Source organism: Larus michahellis, chromosome 3, assembly GCF_964199755.1.
Source record: "Larus michahellis chromosome 3, bLarMic1.1, whole genome shotgun sequence".
Lineage (NCBI taxonomy): Eukaryota > Metazoa > Chordata > Aves > Charadriiformes > Laridae > Larus > Larus michahellis.
The window spans coordinates 61167328-61189275 of NC_133898.1; the positions used below are offsets into that span (position 1 = coordinate 61167328).

A 21948-nucleotide genomic window follows, 5' to 3' on the forward strand; every position below is an offset into this window, starting at 1 on the left:
TTGGGTGCAGTATATTGCTCTAAACTTGCTTAAATATCTGCAGTAACTCTAAAGACTTTGCTAATATTCTGAAGGATAGGTTGCTCTCAGAGTTTAAGTACAATCCTTGTCTCTCTTACATTAGATAATACATCTTAAGACATATGAAAGCGGCTTTTCTGTGCATCTTACAAATCTTACCCACTCTTTTCTTAACTGTATCTATTATGCTTTTAGATTATTTCTACTTACTCTGCTTGATTTTGGTCCCTCATTCGCCCCAGCTCAGCAGCCCAAGTAGCTCAGAGACTAAATATGCTGCAGGGATTTTGTGTTGTTTTTTTTTTTTTTTTAAGTGTCTTGAGCTGTTTGCTTTGTTAGGAAGAAGTGAAAGATGTGGTACAGTTTCAACTACGTATGCCAAGCAAACCAATCCACTCTCAGACCCTTCGGCAACTCCCCTCTGCACTTTCCAGTTCTAGTGTCGGGTTAAATTTCAGTGTTTACCTCAAGTTCTGTATCTCTTTTTTTTTTTTTTTTTTTTTTAAGAAAGTAAACTCTGCATAAAGTTTTGACCTAAATTTCATTGGATTTTATTTTCTTCCTAAATTCTCAAATACCAAAGTTATTAGTTCAGATCATTGTTAAACGGAATGTATTGTGATGCTCAGAAGAATAAGGTGAATTTATTGAGAAGTGAGGAGTCTTGGCCATGTTTTGCTGTGCCCTTTGCATGCATGTCATCTCAGACTTGGGATATTTTTCTCAAGGTAATACTGAGGGATGTGGCACAAGGTGTTTTTTATTAGTCACACAGTGTGTCTGCATGGAAGAGACCTGTATTAGGATGAAGGAATAATATAAATATTTAGTGTAATATGACTCACGTTTTTTATCAGCACGGGTTTGGGAGGAGGCAACACTACTCAACTGCTGTTAACCTCAAGTGAGTTATTTCATTTATCTCAAACAATGTTAGTGAAATTTTTATTCCACACAACTCTACATGATGTATGTGTCTTAAACATTTCAGAAAAAAAATGTTTTTTAGGACTGTTTCAGATAACTTGGAAAATGTCTTATTTGGGACTCTTTCTACAATCCATATGTCTGTGAAGCTTGTTACATACCAGGGAATTTGTAGGGCGGAAGAGAAAGCTATCGGATTGTCTGAAAATCAGTTTTAGTCAGGACCAGTTTCCTTAGAAGTGTCACAAGCTTAAAGTTCATTGTCATCTTACACTAACTTGGACAGGTACAACATACTGAAAAGAAGGAAAGCTTCCCCCTACTTACCCTTCCCCTGGTATTCAGATCCTGTTTATATTTCTAGAGGATAAGGAAGTAGATACGTTAAACCTAACATTTGGTTGAACCTAAACTTTCCCGAAACATTTACTTTGGGTAAGGAAGAGGAAAAATTAGGAGAAGGAAATACTGCATTTGTGGCAAAACCAAATTCTTTCTTATTTTACTACTTCTAAGTGCAGCTATTGGAATCTTCCTGGGGAACAAATTCTGACCATGGTGAGAAAACCAGTGTGTCCCAGCGACCAGAAAGAGTTGCAGGGATAGTTATAATTTCTTTGTTCAGGTTGCATGATTTCACTAGGAAGGCTAGATAAAAAGCAGCCCACTGGCTGCCCAGGCTAGTAGGAAGGCTAATTCCTGCTCTCAGCAGTGCCTGGGTGGGCACGAAAGACATTTAGGTCTGCTTAAGGCTGCTCGTGAGACTTGAGAGAAGAAGGGGTAAGTTTGTGCTTGAGAGATCAGCTTGGCATATGGCTTCACAGTGGCATATGGTACCACAGCTTGGTACAAGGCTACTGCTTCCACGTACCGGGCTCTGTTCTGCAATTTCTGCCACTACTGTAGTATTTTAGAGTATGACCATATACAAATAGAAAACAAAATGAGTTAACCAAATCTGTGTTGCACTATCCCTTAAATGGAATTCCTGAGGAAATTAGGGGCCTAAGTACCACGTAGTGGGAAGAAGGCACGTATGGTATGTACATCAGCCCATGAGAAATGCCCAAAAAGGGGAAGTAGATTAAATCTTGCTTTTCTCCCAGCTCACTCACAACCCTCAACTACGGTTGTGTAGTACTGAGATTCAAAGTCCCTCTTGTTCTTGGGTAATTATGTTGTCCTTTTCTGTACAGACGAGTTTGTTAATCTCCAAAAGCAGCAGGAAAAGTGGGTGGAGGTGATTTCACTGACTTTCAGTACAAACAGCTTCTCTGGAGGTTCATTGGTTCTCTGTCTCTAAATGAACAGGACTCAGATCTACATCTACCAGAAGATTGACTTGATTGCCAAGCTACAGGCTGAATTGATCAAGAGTACCTTCCACCCTTTCTTTTAGGTTTGGTGCAAATTGAAACATTTGTAGGGCTAAAGAGCCTGTAAGAAAGAGGGATTTTTGCATTCTGTAGGGATCGCCATTCCTGGGAAGGAGAGGTTTTGGAGTTTGGTCTCATTTTCTAACAAACAGAAACATTATCCTGATGTTTCTTCCTAAGAAACATCTTGATTAGCTATCAGCAGATGAGAGAGCTCTTCAGTTATTCTCAGTATTGCCTTTTGGTTCCTACAAAAGCACATTTGAAGTTGAGTGTTGTCAGTGCAGAATTGGAGAACTTGGCTTGCGATGATTGTTAGTGAAGTTAGCAATTCCACAGGATGGTTTGGACGTGCCCTTGCAATACCAAAAGTGTTTCCAGGTTGGAAATACAATTGTCTGAAATTGAAGTTGTGTTAAATAGCAGATGGTTGGTCTTGGCAGTTAGAAAAAACTTCCTTTGAATGCTATGCAGCTGAATGTGGAGTTAGTTACTGTGATGGCCAAGAAAGTGACTTGTCTGGAAGAACCAATCTGACAACATAATCATCCTTTAAAAGAGAAACAGACCAACTTTAACCTGCAGCATGCAATCTTAAAATCAATTCTTAACAAGTCAAATAACAAAGTAAATGATTTGAGGTAGGTCTGAGGTGCATTGTTCCTACTAAGACAGATTTTTCTTTTTTAGGTAAAATACTAATTTGTATGTCAGAATATTAAGAATCTGTTAGCTTCAAGCACTGTTCAGAGAAATTGTATTTGAGTTATTTCTGCCTGTTGTCTAATGGTATCAACTAGAAGGGAGAAAACAAGACAGTGGTAATGCTATCATGAAGGAACGTGGTTGTCTGGTTACGCTGTTCAAGTGGCTGAATCTTACAGGTATAACGACAGGTATGCCTGGAAAAACATCCACATCCGTGAGTCCTTGTTAACACGTTTTGCTTTTGCTATTCCCTTATTTCAGTGGTGGATACAAATGACAGATTCCTGCGCAAAATAACAGTTGGGCAGGCAAAGACAGAGAAAGGATTTGTCCGTCAGGTATGTAAAGGCAGTTAATATATCGCATTCTGGACAGACTTTGCTTTAGAGGCTGTGAGAGGTTTCTGCAGTTCTTTCAGCATACTTCATTGAATGGCAGTGCAAACGTCTGTTGCTGTTGTATACCATTCTTGCAGTGAAACTGATGGTGTCAATGAGTAGCTGAGTCTGAAGTTTCAGAAACAGAAACCAATGCATATTGCACAATGTGTTGAAAGCACTTCAAAAAATTGCATATGTTGGGGGTTCCACATTGTCGTCCTATGAGTATGAAAGGTACCCCTATGCCCTCTAAAGGGTAATTTGTATCACTTTCCTTTTTATAAGTCCATCAAACTATTTATGTAGTATTTCTGTAATTTAAATGTGATTTAAAGATAATGTTAAAGAATTAGTGGGAGGAGTGGATCATGTATTGTTGGTCTCATTGGTGAGGACTGAAAATGACCATTAGCTTCTTATTCAGAGTTTTCATTCCCTGCCATGCATCTCAGCTTTGGGATCTAAACTGTAAGAACTTTGAGAATCTGCTTAATTTTCATATGTGGGCTTGAAGAGATAGTTCAGAAAATGAGCACGTATGTACTTTTCAGCAGTGTAAAAAGATAACCTACATTACTGTATGAGAGCTTCTGGAAGTTTATTAAAGAACTTACTGATAAATGGAAAGCCAGACTTTTCCAACACTATCTGAACAAGTGTTCCTGGCGTCGTGTGGGTAAATCCGTTTCTGAAACGATGCAGTGTGGAACAGCAATGCCAGGTGGAACAAACTCATTGTGATGATGTGGAGTTGCTCCTGATTTGATGAAGATATTGTAATCCAATACTCTGGATCATGAAATTCATGAGGTTCTGACTATTTTTTAGGTGAAGTAAATAGCTATTGTGCTAGAGATAAGGCTTTCATTCATTTTTGGAAATCCTGTCTTTAATTTTTCTTTATCATTTCAGACTTCTTCTAGGCTTCATGCCTAAATAAAGAGACCAAAAAGTAGTGCTAATGTTTTTGCTCAGTTCAGCAGGGAAAACAGTTGAATTGGAAAGAAGAGCTTGAGAGAGAAGTCATAGAATCATAGAATGATTTGGGTTGGAAAGGACCTTCAAGATCATCTAGTTCCAACCCCGCCCCACCATGGGCAGGGGCATCTTCCACTAGAAATGCTCACTTGTTTTGGTTTTGAACACATGGGGTAGAGACTTTTCTATCTATAATTACAGAAAACTCAGTATTAGCTAATATTCATCTTTGATAATGGGGTGGAAGTACAAAATATTATACTTGGTACAAGTTCCCTCAACACTTGAAATGTTTTCTTATGTTTAGATTTGTTTCAGTGACTCAATGTGATTGTTAGCTTTGAGCCAAGTTCTGCCAGCCTTATTGTGCAGCATTTTACCACTGTAATTATACTGCTGAGTTAAATATAGGTTGTTTTATTACGGAGTATTAGTTGACATATGGCAGTCAAACATTGCTTCTGTACTGTTTTGGCTGAAATGACCTTGATGCATTCAGTTTTGATGTGTTGGACTGATGCACATCCATTCACATTTTAACATGGACTTGGTGACTCAAGAAACAGAGAACAGTTAGGAAGACTCATTTCAGAGCCTAGCCGGAGATCCAGAGAAAACAGAACTTCATAGTTAACAGATGCATTTTATAAATATTTGGAGTGATGTTCTAGCACTCTTAAAATCAATGACACCTGTGTAAAATGGCAAAGCACAGCAGGCACAAAACTCTGCATTTTAATGAACAGGGATGCTGTGGTTTCTAAAGAGTATTACATGACTGATGCCCTTGATCCTGCAATTGAATCCATGTGGGTGGATCCTTTCATCAATAGAGAACTGACTTTACAGCTAAGGCTTCTGTCAGCACTTCATAGGTGTATAAAGGTTATTAGAGTTAAAATAGCACCTGTTACCACAGTCTTTTGTGCCTGTTTTTTTCAATTAAATATTATGTCACTCTGAGCATCTACTTGGGATTGGTTTTCCCATCTTTTTGTGTTTATATAGAAACAATTATAATGAAAAAAAATTTTTTTTGTCTCCTGATAAATATCCTGATAAAGCTTGATAATATTCCAATATAAGGGTTGAGCATAGATTTCTCAGGCTTATTTGCTATCTTACCTCTGCTGCAATGACTTACCAGCGGCATTCTTAACTTCAGAAAAGGTAGAAGCATCCGTGTTGTCACAACGGTAACAGTGTTCATTGTGTACCCAGCTGTTCTGTTAGGTATAGAACTGCTTCCAGGGAATACAGAAAATCTGCTTTGTAACTTCAGCATTTCATTTGAATCCCTATGCGGAAAATCTCAATTACAGGATTATTTTTTGTTTTCTGTGGTATATATCTCTCCCTGCAGAAGAATGCTCGGGTGTCTTCAGAAGTTTTGACTAACATGCAGGTACATAGAGGTCAGCCTGAAAAGGGCTGCTCTGGGCTGTAGCTGTCAAGACAGAACTTAAAACCAGGAACATAGGTTAAAAAGGGGCAGAAGCTGTTAAAGTACTAGGCAGATGGGTAGGAATGGTAAGGTACATGTTGAACAATTCTCTACATAGATGCTTCTTAAAAACAGGCAAAGCCGTCAGTTAGAACAGATAGGTCTGACATAGAAACAGTCCTGAGGGCTTTTTTTACATAGATAGCAGTAGGATATCAATTACTAAGTTTCTGTATAAACTTTAATTGCTGGAGATAGAGAGATTACTAAAGAAGCTGTAGTTCTTGTTCACCCCCAACATCGCATTCCTATCCCATAATAATGCATCAGTGACCTTGCCTTTTTTCTCTGTTTACATTCTGACAGTACGTGGCCTGGGTTTTACTAATAGTAAATTAGTACAAATACTGCTAACGTATACTGCAAGCTCTTAAAGAAAAGTAAGGACCACAGTTTACGTTGTACTGAAATACTGCATAGCATGAACGTATTTCTACAAGAGCAATAGAACTGATGCCAGATACAGTTCTTGGGGTTTTTTTCAACTTATATATTTTTTCATTTAAAGCAAAAAAGGGGGTCAAAGGTATATTTCACATTATCATAGGTCAAGCACAAGACCTATCAGCATAGACTCTAAATTTTGAGTTTATGTAGAAGAAGAATGATCAAATGTAACAAGAATGTTTTTGAAACCAGAATAAAAAACCTTTGGAGAGCATTACAGAAAAAAAAAACCCACAATGCTGTGCTCATGCCAGTAAAGCTCAGAACACATCTGGTGATTTTCTTTTTTGCCATAGAAAAAAAATCTTGGTCCTTCAGGGAGCTTCTGCTAAGGATAATGTGAGCCAAGGGGCTAAGCGCTCTGCGAGACTCTGATCCCCAAGTAAATGAAGTGTAACGGAGAACATTAATGAGGGACTATAAACAAAGTGTTTGAAGTTACTCTAGTCTGAGTAATCTCAAAAGCTGTGGGTTACAATTTAGAACTTGTTTGAATTCCAGTGTGAAATCTGTCTTTCTTGAGTCTATTCCTGATGATTCCCTGTGAGTATTGGACCAGACTTTGATTTGGTTCATGATTCTCATTCCTCTTTTACAGGCTCAGTTTGATATCGCCGTAGCAAGTGAAATTATGGCCATTCTGGCGCTTACCACCAGCCTGCAAGATATGAAGGAGAGGCTGGGAAGAATGGTGGTGGCTAATGACAAGAAAGGAGAACCAGTAACAGCAGAGGATTTGGTATGTTCAGTGCTGTAGACCTGTGAATAACCTCTGATGCATTTGTTTTGCCTCTTGAAGCATTAGAAAGGCAGGTGCGTGCCAAGGATTTTGCTTTGAACAGCACAGTGAGATATCGAAGAAAAATCGTCTTCTGGGCCAAAACTTCCTTGCAATGAGAACAAGATGTAGAACTCGTTTCTCCAGCTCTGGTAACATCTGGTTCAGGAAGCCTCTAGTCTCCATAACCTACTTGGATAGTTTTCTGCGATTCTTGAGGCAAATAAATTTGGTGCTGGAGGGAGTCAAGCATGTGGGCTCCTATTTGAGAGAGCTGGTAATGTTTGCTACTGTACTTGTAAAGTGAGCTCAGATGTTACAATGATAGTTACCACTTGAATGATTATACCACTAAAGCATAATGGAAACAAGCTATTCTGAACTCATAGGTTGCTGATAGTGCCTGGGACAGGTTTATCTCTTCACATCTTCAAGACTTTTTCTTCCTTACCTTTCTTGGTTGCTGTTCCCTCATTCCCTACTTCAGCTTCTGAAAGAAGTCAATATGTTCTTCCTTTATATCAAATTCTAGCCCTTACAGCCAGGTTGTGAGTCAGGAAACAGCAGCTGGAAGCTCACACATGTTTGTGTATGGCAGTTCCTGGTGCAGCTAGAAGCTACCAAGTAAGCCTTGCAATCCAACTGTATTCCAGGAGCAGGCTCACTGTGATTGGCACTAGTTTACTGTAACATTACATTACTTGAATTCTGAAGCCTAATTGCTAAATTAAGTTCGTATTTAGCAGATTGACAGCATACCCTAAACACAATAAATAGGATAATGCTTTGCTTTTATGCTTTTTTTATCATCTAAATATATCCTCATAGCATCCGTGATATGTCTTGGAGCCATGCTTTCATGCCACCCTGCTGGCAATGCCTGCCTGTATCACACAGACCATGTCTGTTTTTTCCTGTTTGTTCCTTTTATGTGGACATCTGCACAAACTTACTGCATTTTTAGCATGAGCAAAGGAGCCAGTATCCTGCCTTGTCAGCAAAGATAGCAAATCCAGAAGCCAGGAACACTTTCACGGCTTTAATGGATTCCAGTTTAATAAGGAAATGAAAACATAATATCTAGTTTGCCTGGATTCAAGATTGAAATTAAGATAAGGGTACCAAAATTTCTAAGTACAGTCATCATTAAAATTCAAAGCAAATCAATTACTCCCAATTATGCAGAAGATATGAAGAACTGCATTTAATATTCTAGCTGTTGAAGTTTTGATGTGCCTTTTCGATTGCATAACTTTGTCTTGGCCAAATGGAGGGGGATGGGGAATGAGTTATCTTATAATGCATATGCAAAAACTTCAAATAGTTTAGTGTCAGAATTAAAACTACATTTGAAATACATTATTTTAATTTCGATGCTACTTTTGTATGAAGGTACTTTTAATCTATTAATGTTGCAAAGCATTTAACCTGTCTTCAACCACTTAATGCTAATCAGCTTGATGAGTGAAAACAGTTGCTTTTCTGTGGTCTGTTTAATCTGTAGTTGCTTTGTGGAAATATAATGTTTAATGTTTGGGCTGAAATTAATGAACAGCGCAGAAATAATTTTAAAAATTTTTCCACTGTGTCCCTAGAATGAAAGTAGTGCTCAGCAAAATCTGTTACTAATTCAGTTTTCTTTGTCCCGTTATTTTTTTTTTTTTTTAACAAACTTCCTGTGCTTAGCATCTCAGTCATTTGATAGTGTCACTTGTGCGGAACATATGTTTCTAGTTCTTCTTTAAAGCGTTGTTCTATATTACACAATAGAAGAACTGCCCGGGAAAAAAATTCATCACAGTGTCAGGGATATGTATTATGACCATCTGCAGCTGTGCTGCTGCATTCTTTTTCTTCTGCAGGTTCTCTTCTTCATACCGTGCACAGGGTGGACTTGGGTGCATATGATGATTGCGAAGTGCAGAAACTCCTGTCTCCTTTGTTGTGGAGTGTGTTACAAATGAGGATGAGAACTATGGGAAGAATAGGATGGTGATTTCATGGTTAAGGCAGAAAAATGCCTTTTTGGAGAGTTGAATTCTGTTCCTGTCTCTTTTTCGCAAAGCTTATTTGTGATGTTGTATCACAAAGTGATTCTTAAATACAAGAGGAGTTGCACATTACTCAATCTGGCTTAATAGCCAGGAACTAAACAGCCGAAATCCATGAAAAGAGTGAAACACCATCAAGGACTTCGAACCAGGAGAAAATATTTTATGTTGTCTCAAGTTGAGCTTTGAAAATTGGTGAATACTTTTGAGTTTGATCTTTGTGTGTGCCAGTTTCTCATCTGAAAACTGGAACAATTGTTCATTTTCACCAACTTATTAATATTGGTGAAGAAGTCAGATGCTGTGGTCTTGGGATTTAAGAAATGTTAAAAAGGAAATTCGTAGTGGGTTTCCTTAGTAAGATTTCTTTATCAAGTTAAATACTGGTGCAAGGGGATAGAGCTTATGAATAACCGTACTGTACTTGTGAAAGTGTACTGTATAAAGTTGAATCCTGTGGAAACAATAGCAGGAGGTGTATAATCAAAGATCATACCATGTCATAATTCATATGTACAAAGAAGATAAATTTCAGTTCTATTGGGTAGCATGTCATCGCTGTTCCTGGTTTTCTCCCACATGTGGTCAGTCTGTTTGAACAGCTTTCAACTAAACCTACTGTTTCTAGACTTTAAATGCTGTATCTACTCTTGCCCCTGCAGCTTGTGCTGCCTATGTTGTTACTATTCTTCTGAAATCCCAACTTTTGACCCCTCTTCATTTGGACTACGCAGGTTGCATCTCTTTCTTGTACGTGTTAGAAAAGGATCCAGGATCCTGTAGGATCCAGGAGAAGAGATCTTTGCCTGTGGTCCAGGTGTCCAGACCTAGAGCTGGTCCAGCCTGGTGCAGGCTGTAGATACAGTTGTTACACCCTCGGCTGTAAGGACACCGCACATTGCGACTAAAGCTTTTGGGGCAGGATGGCGCAAGGCTAAGCGTTCTCTAATGAGTTTCTGTGAACTGTAATTTTTGTTTTCACAAGGTTTATATCTTGAGAAAACTTTCAGATGTGGTTTGATGGGAAGCCATTTTCCTCCTGAATTCTCATGCTTCTTTCGAGTCAGGGCCAGAGAGGAGGTAAAGCTTTATAACTCAGAAAGGAAAGATCTCAAGACAAGTGAATGTAGCAAAAACAATGTATGTGGTTTTCGCATGCTCTCAATCCAAGAACAGTTTGATCATTTTGACTTCAATTTTCATAAAACAAAATCAAGCTTAAAAGCTTGATAGCTCATAGCCACTTGACATGGAACATTTTTGCCCAAAGAACTGCAATTGCATATAGTTTTAACAAATTTTAAAGGCGGCTTTATCATACCACACAACCTGAAATAATGGGTGGTGGTCGGTCCTACCTGTCACTTAAAAAAGTTCTGGGGCTCATGTTTTATATATGCTACCCCAATTGAATTTATGCAAGTTTAAATGTTTGACAGTAGTCTTTAGTTCATTGGAATCTATGTGAACCAAAACCACTAAACCCTTCTCTGTGATTTGTTTCCAGATGTACACACAATATACTTCACAGAAACACAATTGCTCTTAATTTTGACTTTATATGCAATATATTTATAATAATACAATAGTAAAAGCTAAAATACACATTGGCAGATATAAACCAGATGCAGAGGCAGGCTAGGAGTAATAGAAAAAAGATAAATTGAATATTTCATGAATTGAGAAGACTCCTTCCACGAGAGTAATGGATTAAATATCTATCCTCTGTAACGGAACATACAGAAGTCTTTGCCAAAATGTGGTGCTCATTGTACAGCATTTTGAAGGCTGAATTGCTTTTTGGCTTTTACAGTGTAGTAGAATTTTGATGGACACATGCCATATCTGTATGTGAAATTAAATGGGTATGCATGCCCTAGATCAGTATTTCAGCAGCTATGAAAAATATTAAATAAATATGTCACTGTTTTTCTAAATAAGATTTCTTCTTAGCTTACTTTCTGTGCCATGCTGTTAGATTTCAATAATTCCGGGACCAAAAAAAATAGCCTCATATTTATTTTAGAAGTGAACTGTCAGCTGAATATATTTTGTTCCCTGGTTCATCAGAAACATTGTGTACATACTTCACTTTCAACACAAGTCATTGCAGTTCTCAGTTTATGGTTTAGGGTTTAGTTTTTTACAGAACTGATATTGCAGAAAAATATTATCGTTTTGTTAGAGACTGTAGTTTCAAATGAAGGGAAGTTGCAAGTACTTCATTATTTTTCCTATGAAGAAAAGGCCTTTTCTCTGCCCTTCAGTCTGTATAACCCTTATTCATTTCACAGTAGTTACTCTCAATCACCTTCCTTGTCATCTAATGCTGGCTTTCATTTCCACTCTTGATAGACTTCAGAGACTGCTCCACTGGAGGTTGCTTTGAAAGTATTTTGGGTTTTCATCTAAGTTTGCCTTTCCTGTGTCACGTGTGTAATTTATTTTGTGCTCTATGATCTTTGCTGTCCTGGGGAGCATACCTGTCCCAACGGCTGGTGGATAGATGGAAGGGCTGTTATTTTCAGAAGTACTTGGGATCAGTTCCAGGAGGGAACCCAGGAGAGTTGGGTGTCCATATACATTTGATTCAGAATCCCACTTCTTTCTTCTGACAGCGAGTTAGTGGAAAGCTAATGATCCTTGGGCTCTCACACACTTAATTGGTGTGTAAACGTCTAAGCCTCTAATTCTTTTAAAAAAATTTATCTACCTTCTTTAAATTGGAAATGGGAACCTGATTCCTTAAACAGCTTTGAGAACCAGATCCAGGACTTTGAGTGAGCTGTGGGAGCTGTTTGCTGGCCGCTTGGTGGATTGGGGTTATGAAGGAATGAAAACTTTATTCTGACAGTCGTGTCAGATAGATATGAAAACTGTATTGGCTGTTTAGCTTTTAAGAATTGTTGTTGACACCAAATCTGTTTAAGAACCATGGAAGGCAGATAGACATGATGTGTGCTAACTGGAGTCCTTGCATTTTTTTTTCTTTGCTTTCAGCTTTAGATATAATGAGTTGTTGTGTCCAGAATGCATATCTAATATGGACGGAGTTTCCCAAAAAGTTAAAATGCATAGGTTTTGCTTCACAATTCTTATCAGATTGATGAAGAACTGTCAGAAAGCAAAAGAGACAGGATTTGAGCCATTATTGTCTAGGAGGGGAAGGGGAGAAAAAGGTGTCCTGATTTTGTGTTTTGGTTTTTTTTTTCTTCCCCCCCGCCAAGCCTTCTTTCCAGTCAACAGGGCTTGGGTCAGCATATTGCTGTTTGTGTGCTTGCTTTGACTGAGCTGGTGCTCTCATCCATCATGAAGTAGACAACAGAAACCCCTAATCAGGTAGCTACAGCATGAGTTAGTTAACCCTTGTCAGTCCTTGGGCAGGTTTCCCAAGAAGAGCGTTAGGGCTGATGTGTGGCTGCACAGGTAGTCGACCTTGCCATTGACTGGTTGGAAGATCCGATGTAGAGTTTTCCATTTGGCTTTTTTTCTCCAGAAAGTTGAATAGCTATTACAACTGCCTTGTACGTGGTCAGACTGTAAACTGTCTTTGCACTCAAGATTATCAGCAGCTGTTTCTCTTTTAGCGTAAAAATGAATAGCTTATGTTATGTGATGATGGAAAAACTGAGATACAGAAGAAAATGTAAAATTAAGCAACTTTTCCTTCGCATATTTCTATTACTTATTGCCTCCGAACTAGTGTGTGTACCTGGTTATGCTTTCCATGAGACCAAAGACAAACACCTTAGCTTAGCTCTTACAGTTTTTTGTGTTTCTAGCAACTAGTGACAAGCATCATTTCCTTCAGCTGGGGGTGGAAGCGGAAGAACTGTGCATCTGGTCTGAGAAATTCTGTCCTAGCTGGCTGCTCAATTGATCAAACAGCAGGAAAAAAACTAGGCTTATAGATCTATTCAATATTATATTGCAAACTTCGGTGTCGTTTTTTTTTCTTTTAAAGAACATACTTGTTTTGATAAATTAGTAGGATTAAAAACTAGGGTATAATGAAGAGATTGCTAGGATTGAAATCTGTTCCATTTCATGTTAAATTGTTAGAGTTGGGACTGGGAATTCACTTTTTTTTTCGTTAAGTGCTTCAGATTTGGAAGTGAATCAAATTAGTTTTATAAAGCAAATTTAAAATTTAATATTCTAAGAAATACACCCACTTTAGAAAGACTTTTACAAATTACTAAAATACAAGAAATCTACAGCAGTAACAGTGGCAGTTATTTTTACATGGTCCTAAAAAGAAAACTCATATATGGATAAAATATTGGAGTTACACTTTACTGTAAAAGGAGAAAATTTTATGGGGGTACTGGTTAAATGAACCTTTATGAAATATTGTTTGTTGAGATTTGTTCTGCATTTTTAATTTCTTTATCTAAAATAAGGAGGTTATAATCTTAAAAATTAAACCAATCTGTAGTTATAAAGGAGCCTGGGGAAGTGAAAAGCGATAATAATTTCATTTATTTTTTTAAGATATTTTGTTTTTCCTTGTATTTAGTCTGTCCCCTTCGGGTTCAAATGAGAGTAGTTGGATACAGGTACAACATAGCACCAGGCTGCTTCCATGGAAATGATGGACCTTTGGCCATTCTGACAGAGAGCTGGCATGCTGGTGTTTCCTTGCGTTTTGATCCTAACTTCTAAAAAAAATAACATAGTAGGAAACAGAAATTTATTCTGTACTAATGCAGAAGAGGGAAAAGTGTATTGTTTTGCCACCAGTTTCTCTTATTACCTCTTTGTGGGTCTACTGGGGCTTGTAGATAGTGGAGGTTTACAAAATGCAAAGAACAGAGGAACATCTTTCCCTCTTCTCTCTCCTTCCCTTCACTCTCCCCCAAGGAAATACTTGCTGTGCTTTAGTAGAAACCAGTTCTACTATTTTGGTTTCAGTGCATTTTTATCCAAGGCCAAATATTCTGCCTCATTTTCCTCTGAAGTCTGTGTTCAGATGTTATGTTCAGAAAGGGGAAACTTGAATTTGTATAAAATACTGTACTTATGTAACGACCACATACTTGTATGTCCCTCATTTGTTTGTCGTTCTGATTTTCAGACAGAGTTTGATTGTTCAATCAAATAAGCCACTGCTTATAGTACTACTGCATTTTTTTTTCTATCCGTGATCTAGTTCTTTCAAAACAAAACACATTCTCTTCTCAAAATCAAAGTACTTTAGGAATAAATTGAAATACATGCTTGTGTTTTCTAGATAGCACTCTGCATATAGTTTGATAGTGCTCTGCATACTCTAGAGCCATTTTTTTCAAAAATAGGCATTGGATTTTAGTGTAGAGTGATATCATGACTTTCTCTTATTTTAAATTAAGTCAGTGTGAAACTTCTACTTAATATCCAGCAAAATTTTTAGGGAGGAGTAAGATTATTTTTTTTTTTACAACTAAAATTCACGCAGCTCCTTCTGTCCTCTCATCATCACAGTAAGGCACCTCTAACTTTTAATCTCATGACATCTTCATGGTCTACCCCTAGTCAACTCTGTGTCTGCTTTCATCCTGTGTCTATTACATATATATATTTGTACAAGTCTTGAAAAATACCCTTTCTGGTAGTTGCTAGCTATTGATTCATGCTATTGGTTCTCTCATGAAAGAAATACATCTGTCATTTCTTTAGGTGGTTTTAGCAAGTTATTGCCTTCTTGCTGTCTCAGGTCTCAGTGGCCTTACTTCTGCTTCGTCTTTTGTTCCCATGGACATCCTCGTGCTGATCGCTTAATACTCTGTTTCTGGTCTGTTAATGAAATAGGAAGACTATTTACATACTGCCTTTTAAGTGTATTCAGAGCAAAATTGTTACTATTTCTGGCACGCTGTAAATACAGTATGTTAGAAGTCTTGAGGTAACATCTAAATAAATTCTTTATGCAGCACTGTATCACTGCTTATCCATTATGGTTATGAGCACACTTTCTTTTTCTCCTTTGAAGTGTAACCCTGTTTTAACTGTAAGCTTAAATGTAACTCAGAAATGTTGCACCTTAGAACTGACTTCCTCAAAATGTGGACTCTTGTTTTTTAGGGAGTAACAGGTGCTTTGGCAGTTCTGATGAAAGACGCAATTAAGCCCACGCTAATGCAGACATTAGAGGTGAGTATGGCTTACGATGCCTGCCTTTCTCTGGCTTTCAGATTCCGTATTGTACTTGCCGTGCTTCTCTCTGGTGACTACGCTTAACTTTCAAGGTTCAAGCCAGGGTCAAATCCATAGAGGCATTTTAGCAAGTGTTCATTTGTGTATGTTAAATAATCAACTCTATCTGCATTTATACCATTTTGGTGGGTTGGGTTTTTTTTCCCTTTCTTTGAGACTCTGGCTTCAGTTATAATTTTGCCTGGCGTTGCAAGCAAGCTGCAGCACACTGCTGAACTGCTTCTGAGCACGCTGGAAGGCAGGCTGGGCTTCCAAATAATAGACTTCCTTCTGTTTAATCTTGCTTTTCTGGGGAAGTTTCCTTATTATGTAATTCCTTTACATGGATATTCCCATGATGATTCCCACAGCCCAGCGTTTTGGGTGAAAAGTAGGTGCTTAGCTGAGGCCATTCTATTCCGTATTATAGTTTGTGCTGTTTAGAAACACAGAAGGGTCCTTTTGCCTGTTTACGCTTTTTCAAAAGATGTCTCCCAGCCACCCTATCCTACCAGAGTGCCTTCAGGGACTAAATGAAGCTTTGCTGGCCCGTGAGAGGAATGTTTTACACTTAACTCTAGTGAGCTTTCTTCCAAGAGCTCAAAGAGCGCAGAATTAGTACAACCTAACTTTGTTTCTGGGCAGTCTAGTATTGCCTTTTCAATAGTAAGCTGAATGATGAGCAGTATTCATGGGGAGAGGGAGGAAGAAAAATGGGGAAATAATGAAGCAGTTTTGGAAACAAATGCATTTGGAGAAAAATTAATATATATTATTGAAAGTTTGACCATCAAAATTACATAGCTGGAATATTTCACAATTCCTGGTATGGTGAAAAGAATGTAGAAACACACCAGTGCAATCCCCGATTGGTAAAAAATGTTTTATTTTCTACAGCATGTCAAAGTGATAGTTTCCTTTTTGCTTTTGTGTTTGGACAGGGACAACTTCCTACTCTCAGGGAATATTAGAAAAATAGAATTTAAGTCTACGTTAGCCATCTTAATTACTTTCTTCTGCAAAAAACATCTGTTCTTTCATGTGGCTGTATGAAGAATATATGTCTGTGTCAGAATGTAATATAACATCCAATAGCAGAAACTGGAGGTCACGTAGAATCAAGAATGTCATGGCCAGAACTGTGTATTGAATCGTCACTTGGATAACAATGTGTGCATTAAGCATCAGTGACAAGGTAGCTTTGATTCTGAGTGTTTAGTCTGCATTGCTCTATTTGCAATTTGCGTATGTTAGAAAAATAATATGGTTTTGTTGTAGTGTTCTAAAACACAGTTACAAACATCAGAAGAGTTTCTTTTGATTGATAGGCATTTGGTTCTGGGACTTGCATGCTTCCCCCCCCCCCCAGATTTCTTTATATTCACATTTCTATGCAATAAAATTCCTGCCTTTTATGTGGTATTCTTTTCTAGTCTAATCTATGCTATGGCTGAAACATCTGCCAACTTTCATCAAACACTATTGCTTGTTAGGAAGACCCTGACTACAGTACCCAAGGATAGTTTTCCCAAAAATTCGTCTTACAAAGTTATTTTTAAAACTAAAGCAGCTCAAAAGACTGCTTCATGCTCCACTCCTGCCATTTGAGTCTCAAAGACAAACTTTTGTCACCCTTTGAATACCTGTTGGCTTGCAGGCTAATATAAGTCACCTGTCAAAGAATGGAAATCGCCAGTTTATCTAAATCTTTCTCAAGATAGTGCCGTGCTTTGGCCAATGTGTGTCTCTTGGACTACGTCATTGCTCTTGTGCAGAGATGCAACAGCCCGCTCTGTTGCTGCCTGTGCTGTTGTTGCTGTTCTTGAGCCTCAAGCTTGCATCATATCCCATCTGCTGAATAAATACCTTTCATTATTTTTAATTATTCATGTTAATAGCTTTAAGGGGTGCTAATTTTAATAGCTTCAGTTTTTTCCAAAAAAAGGGTGGGAGAGGAACAAGGATGACATTTTGCTCTGCACATGTGAATGTAGTCAGTGATCCACTTGTGAGTTTAGAGCCTTCCAGCATGACAGATTTTAAGACAAGCTAATCCTAGTGTACCCTGAGGTGGTGGATGCAATAAAGTTGTTTCTGCTATAGTGAATGACGTATTTCTGATGAGTATGTGAATTCCAAGTTGTTCTTCTCGCAAACTAGAAAAGAGGAGAACTGGAGCCTAAATTACACTTGAAAAAATCCTAATAAATAACATCCAAAAGAAGAGGGACCTCTCAAGTTTCCAAAGAGGCTACCAATTGTAATTGAGCAACATAATCCTAATCCCTTCAGGGAGAACAAGTTCTCAATACAAGTGTAAAGACCTTTAGCAACAGCACAATGACTTGACAACAGTAACATCAGAAATGATCCTACAGCACACAGATGGTATAAAATCAGAATAATATGATTACAGAGAACACAAATGCAGCTCAGACTGTGTCATGGACCTGTCCTGCGAGTAGGGATGAAACTGTTCGCCAAAGCAGGTTTTCTAGATCACTTTGGTATTGTATTAAGCTGTGGAGGTCTGAGGAGTGGCTTCTAAGAGTCTATGGAAGGGGAGAAGAACGACCTAATTGGTAGATTTACACGAGCTTTATATGGGCATCTGCATGCACTGGAGAAGCGGTTTAGAAGTTCATAAAAATGACCGAATGCCAGTCCTGCATGGAACTGAACTGGCAACTAGGGTCAGTGCTTTTCTTCATGCGCAAATTGATGCGTGTGTTTTAATTTTCTGTTTTCCTAAGAGGTTTCTTGGTGGGTTGATTTCCATCACAACCGTGCTACTCTATCACGACAAGTGCTGTCTCAAGGTGTTAGTGATTGACAGTGTTTTATATGCAGGAATGACACTAAAATTTCAAAATGGGCAATGTGGAGCACGCCACCCACAATAAATGTAGGCTTCAGTAGAACTTATATCCAGTGCTGTAGAATTGAGATGACTTTGTTTGAAATGTACATAATGATTTCATAGTGTTTACCTACGTTTGTCGTGAGAGATTTGTTCCCTCATGAGCTGATCCCTTGATGTTTGGCCTTTGTTTAGACCATGCGTAAGGGAGCAGCTGCTCTATGGGACAACTCTGTAGTTGCAGGCTGGCTGCTCTGGGATGGTCTGCTCATGATACATTTGAAGTGCCACTCACAGTAAAGACGAGGGAAGGATGGTAATAAGTATTATAAACATCCTTCTAGCAGCCAGATAGCTTCAGATATTTATTGGCGTTCAGGGTTTATTTTCTTTTATTAAAACTTGGAAAATAAAATTTCCTGTACTGAAAACAGTCAGCACAATGCATCCCTGTGCCACTGTTTGTTTCTCCATATACATAGTTTATTAAGAGTGTAACAAAAACAAGTGGCAGCCCGCTGAGTGGGATGGATGGGCTGACACAGAGTTACTGAAGCTGGCCCAAGAAGACATTGTTGTCCCTGTTCCAGGGTGTGCCTGAGGCTCCCGAGATCCTGCTGGAGTTCACTCCCTTCGGTGCCTAGACTGTATTTTTCTTCCAGGATTATCCTTGTAAAAAGACCATTCAAATAACTCCTCCTTTTCTTCCGGTGGATTTCAGAGCTCCAGGGGAGCATCTGTCCATGCCAGTAGTTTAGTACTGTGTTTGGATTTCAAGGGGGCCTCTTGGCTGCTGACATTCTGGTTGTTGGACCCCGCAATCCAAATTTCCTTCCATCTTGTGTGGATAAACTCTTGGAAGCACAATTGCACAGGGAATGTTGTGGGAGACCCTTCTGGCCCCCTCTCTGCATAGCTGCCACAGTATGGGCTGGGCTGCCCTTTCATCATCCATGTTTGTGCTTCCGTGCATCGCATCTGCCCATCTGTGTGCTGGGCTCTAACGAGAGCAGCCCTATAGTTGCTTGCCACAAGAAATAAAGGGCTTGGAAAAGTAAAATTTAACTTAGTGAGTAATAAAACACAAATAAGAATTAATCTTGTGGATTTCAATCTGGTAGCTGAAAACTGCAGTCTTACTTATTTGAATACCAGAAAGGTAAATACTGTGTTAAAGTAAAAGTAAAATTTAAGGAAGTAAAACTTAAGTTGGTGGAAGTGGCTTGCATTTTATTCTGTATAAATTATAAGCTCTTCGGCATAGGGCTAATCTTTTATTTTGCACAGCACTTCCCATTAGATTGATGCCCAAACACTATAAGAAGCTTTAAAGGTGTACATAGTTCAAGTTAATTTGTTTGCATAAATATGTAAAACCTCAATTGATATTGCAGTATGTGCTCATTAGCAGATAGAAAACAAGAAAAAAAAATCCTAATTATACACTATGAAGTCATCGTGTTATGATGATAATAATCTGCATCATTCCTTTTGTTACAGGGCATGATTTCTGGTTTATTTACTTTTTCTGCTCCTGTTCTACTGTTTCATCTCTAACATGTATGAGGCAAAATTGTCTTTGGATTGTATCTTAATTGTCCATTTTTTGGAGAATATGCCCTGCCCATATATATGCGTATTCTCCTTTTTCCACTCTTGATTTAAAAAAAATAAAAATATCCCATTAGAACAAACCTGTAGTTTGACATGCCACTGGATAAAAAGTTACTTGTCTTTGCTCTGAACAAAATAATGTATAATTAGTTCTAGAGGAAGCAATAAAACAGACGCTCGTTGCTGGTATATTTTATATGATTTGTATTCAGTATTGCTGAAAGATAAAAATCTGTTTTCTATAGTAGCAAGTATTTCACTACTGTAATCCAATTGTTCCGGTGTTTTATGGAAAACATGAACATTTCTGTGTATGTAGGTTGTTCTCTTAAGACACTTTGGGGGGGAAACAACCAGCTTGTATTAAATGGTTAATAGTTTCCAAGTTGTGGTTCATGGGACTGTTGGATGTGGCCTGCAGCTGATCTGCGCAACACTGTCCTCCTTAATTGGTATTTCTGGCCAAAAATGGAGGAAGATTGCCCAGTAGGTTGCCTGAAATTTTGAGGGTTGGCAGTGCCTCCTAGTACAGAATGTGTTAAGAGATGGAGATAATCTGAAGTTGTCTGCTTACCTTTTCTTTAACCAGCTGAGGATTTTTAAAAGCATTAACACAACAACGGGGATTTGTTTCCTTAAGTATTTTGTAGTAAGACAACTGAAGTGACATCCTTCCGTCTGATTGTGTATTCTGCTTTGGAGAAAAGGTAGCAGTTAATATATCTCACCTAATCCCTTTCTGTAGATGCTAATTTTCTAATTTCTCCTTTCCTTGTGATGCCAAAAAAGTAACAGGGAAGCTGAGATATGCTTACTATCTGACAAATTTTCCTATGTCATTACTTCATTAACTCCTTGCCTATCCTTTTGCTGTTTCAGATTGCTCCCTGCTACAGAGTCTACTTTCCTTGTGTATTTGTACAGTGTCTATTTTAGGGGAATTCCGCTTTGAACCCAGGGCTCCCAAGTGCTGGGCCACCAGCGGCGAATGCTTTTTCCGTTGTATATCGGCATCCCCACTGCACCCCCAGCCATGTCCCTTCTCTTCTCCCTCTCCAGCTCTTTAACCATTGACTCTGATCCCTCACTGCTTCCGATGGCTACTTTGCCTGCCCAGGAATGGCAATTACAGTTAACGAGGAAAACAGGAGCAGTAAGGGATGGAGTCGGGTAGGAGCTGGGCTCTATTTGTGTACCGTCTGCAGCCACGCACTCAGTGCTGACTGTAGTACCGTAGCACGCCGTAGCATTAGGGCATGGGAAGTATGAAACAGTAGTACAGGATTGGGAGAGAAGTTGTGTAAATTACCTACAGGTTGCACTGCGGTCTGTTACCTTTCTGTGATTGAAGCCAGTTCTGACACAAATGGGGTCTCAAGCACCTGAGATGTACCTACCTGCCCCCGAATTATCTAGCAGTGCTTACTCATTATATATACTTTCGATTTTTGTACAATTTTGATTAGTCTGCAAGAATATTGAGCTTGTGTTCTTACCTATCCATTAAATGAATGATATATTTTTTTTATCATTCAGGGAACACCAGTATTTGTTCACGCTGGACCTTTTGCTAACATTGCACATGGAAATTCTTCTGTTTTGGCAGATAAAATTGCCCTTAAATTAGTTGGAGAGAAAGGATTTGTAGGTAAGTAATTATTTTGTTTATTATATTATGGTTTATTGGAAAGTTGGCAAACCATGATGTAAGTGAACGGATAAAATAGCAGTGAAAGGTAAGAATGCTACTTCACTTTATACTAATATTAATAATAATCTTAAATAATCTTTAATTGAATGTGTAAAAAAAACCCAAAATGCTTCTTCTGTCACCTTGCCCTTTGTCTCAAGCATTCCTGTCACCATGTTTGAGATTCCACAAGGTGGCTGAACCAGTTAAATGACTGGATTGCATTGAAAGAAGTATCCTGTAGTTCCTTGTATTAGTATTCATCTGACCTCCTTGGTAAACAGGCAGAAACCATTCCCTTTTCCTGCTGAAATATTTCTCTGCCAATTCAGCAAACTCAGGCAAATCAGGGTTCAGATGTCCCTGAGCCAGTACAGAGGAACAGCAGAGGAAAGGTGGTAGAAGACAGAGTAAGACTGCCTTATTTTGGTGGCAGTGAG

At 38.5% G+C, this 21948-nt stretch overlaps 1 protein-coding gene across 2 annotated transcripts in view; it reads left to right on the plus strand.

The window, feature by feature from the left end:
• The window catches only part of MTHFD1L (methylenetetrahydrofolate dehydrogenase (NADP+ dependent) 1 like), a 161544-nt gene that overhangs the window by 44404 nt on the left and 95192 nt on the right, over nt 1-21948 (plus strand). For both annotated transcript variants that reach the window (XM_074580403.1, XM_074580406.1), the window contains 4 exons: nt 3294-3370; nt 6940-7080; nt 15234-15302; nt 21355-21466. In XM_074580403.1, the coding sequence (XP_074436504.1) occupies nt 3294-3370; nt 6940-7080; nt 15234-15302; nt 21355-21466 (399 nt within the window). The remainder of the gene's footprint in view (nt 1-3293; nt 3371-6939; nt 7081-15233; nt 15303-21354; nt 21467-21948) is intronic.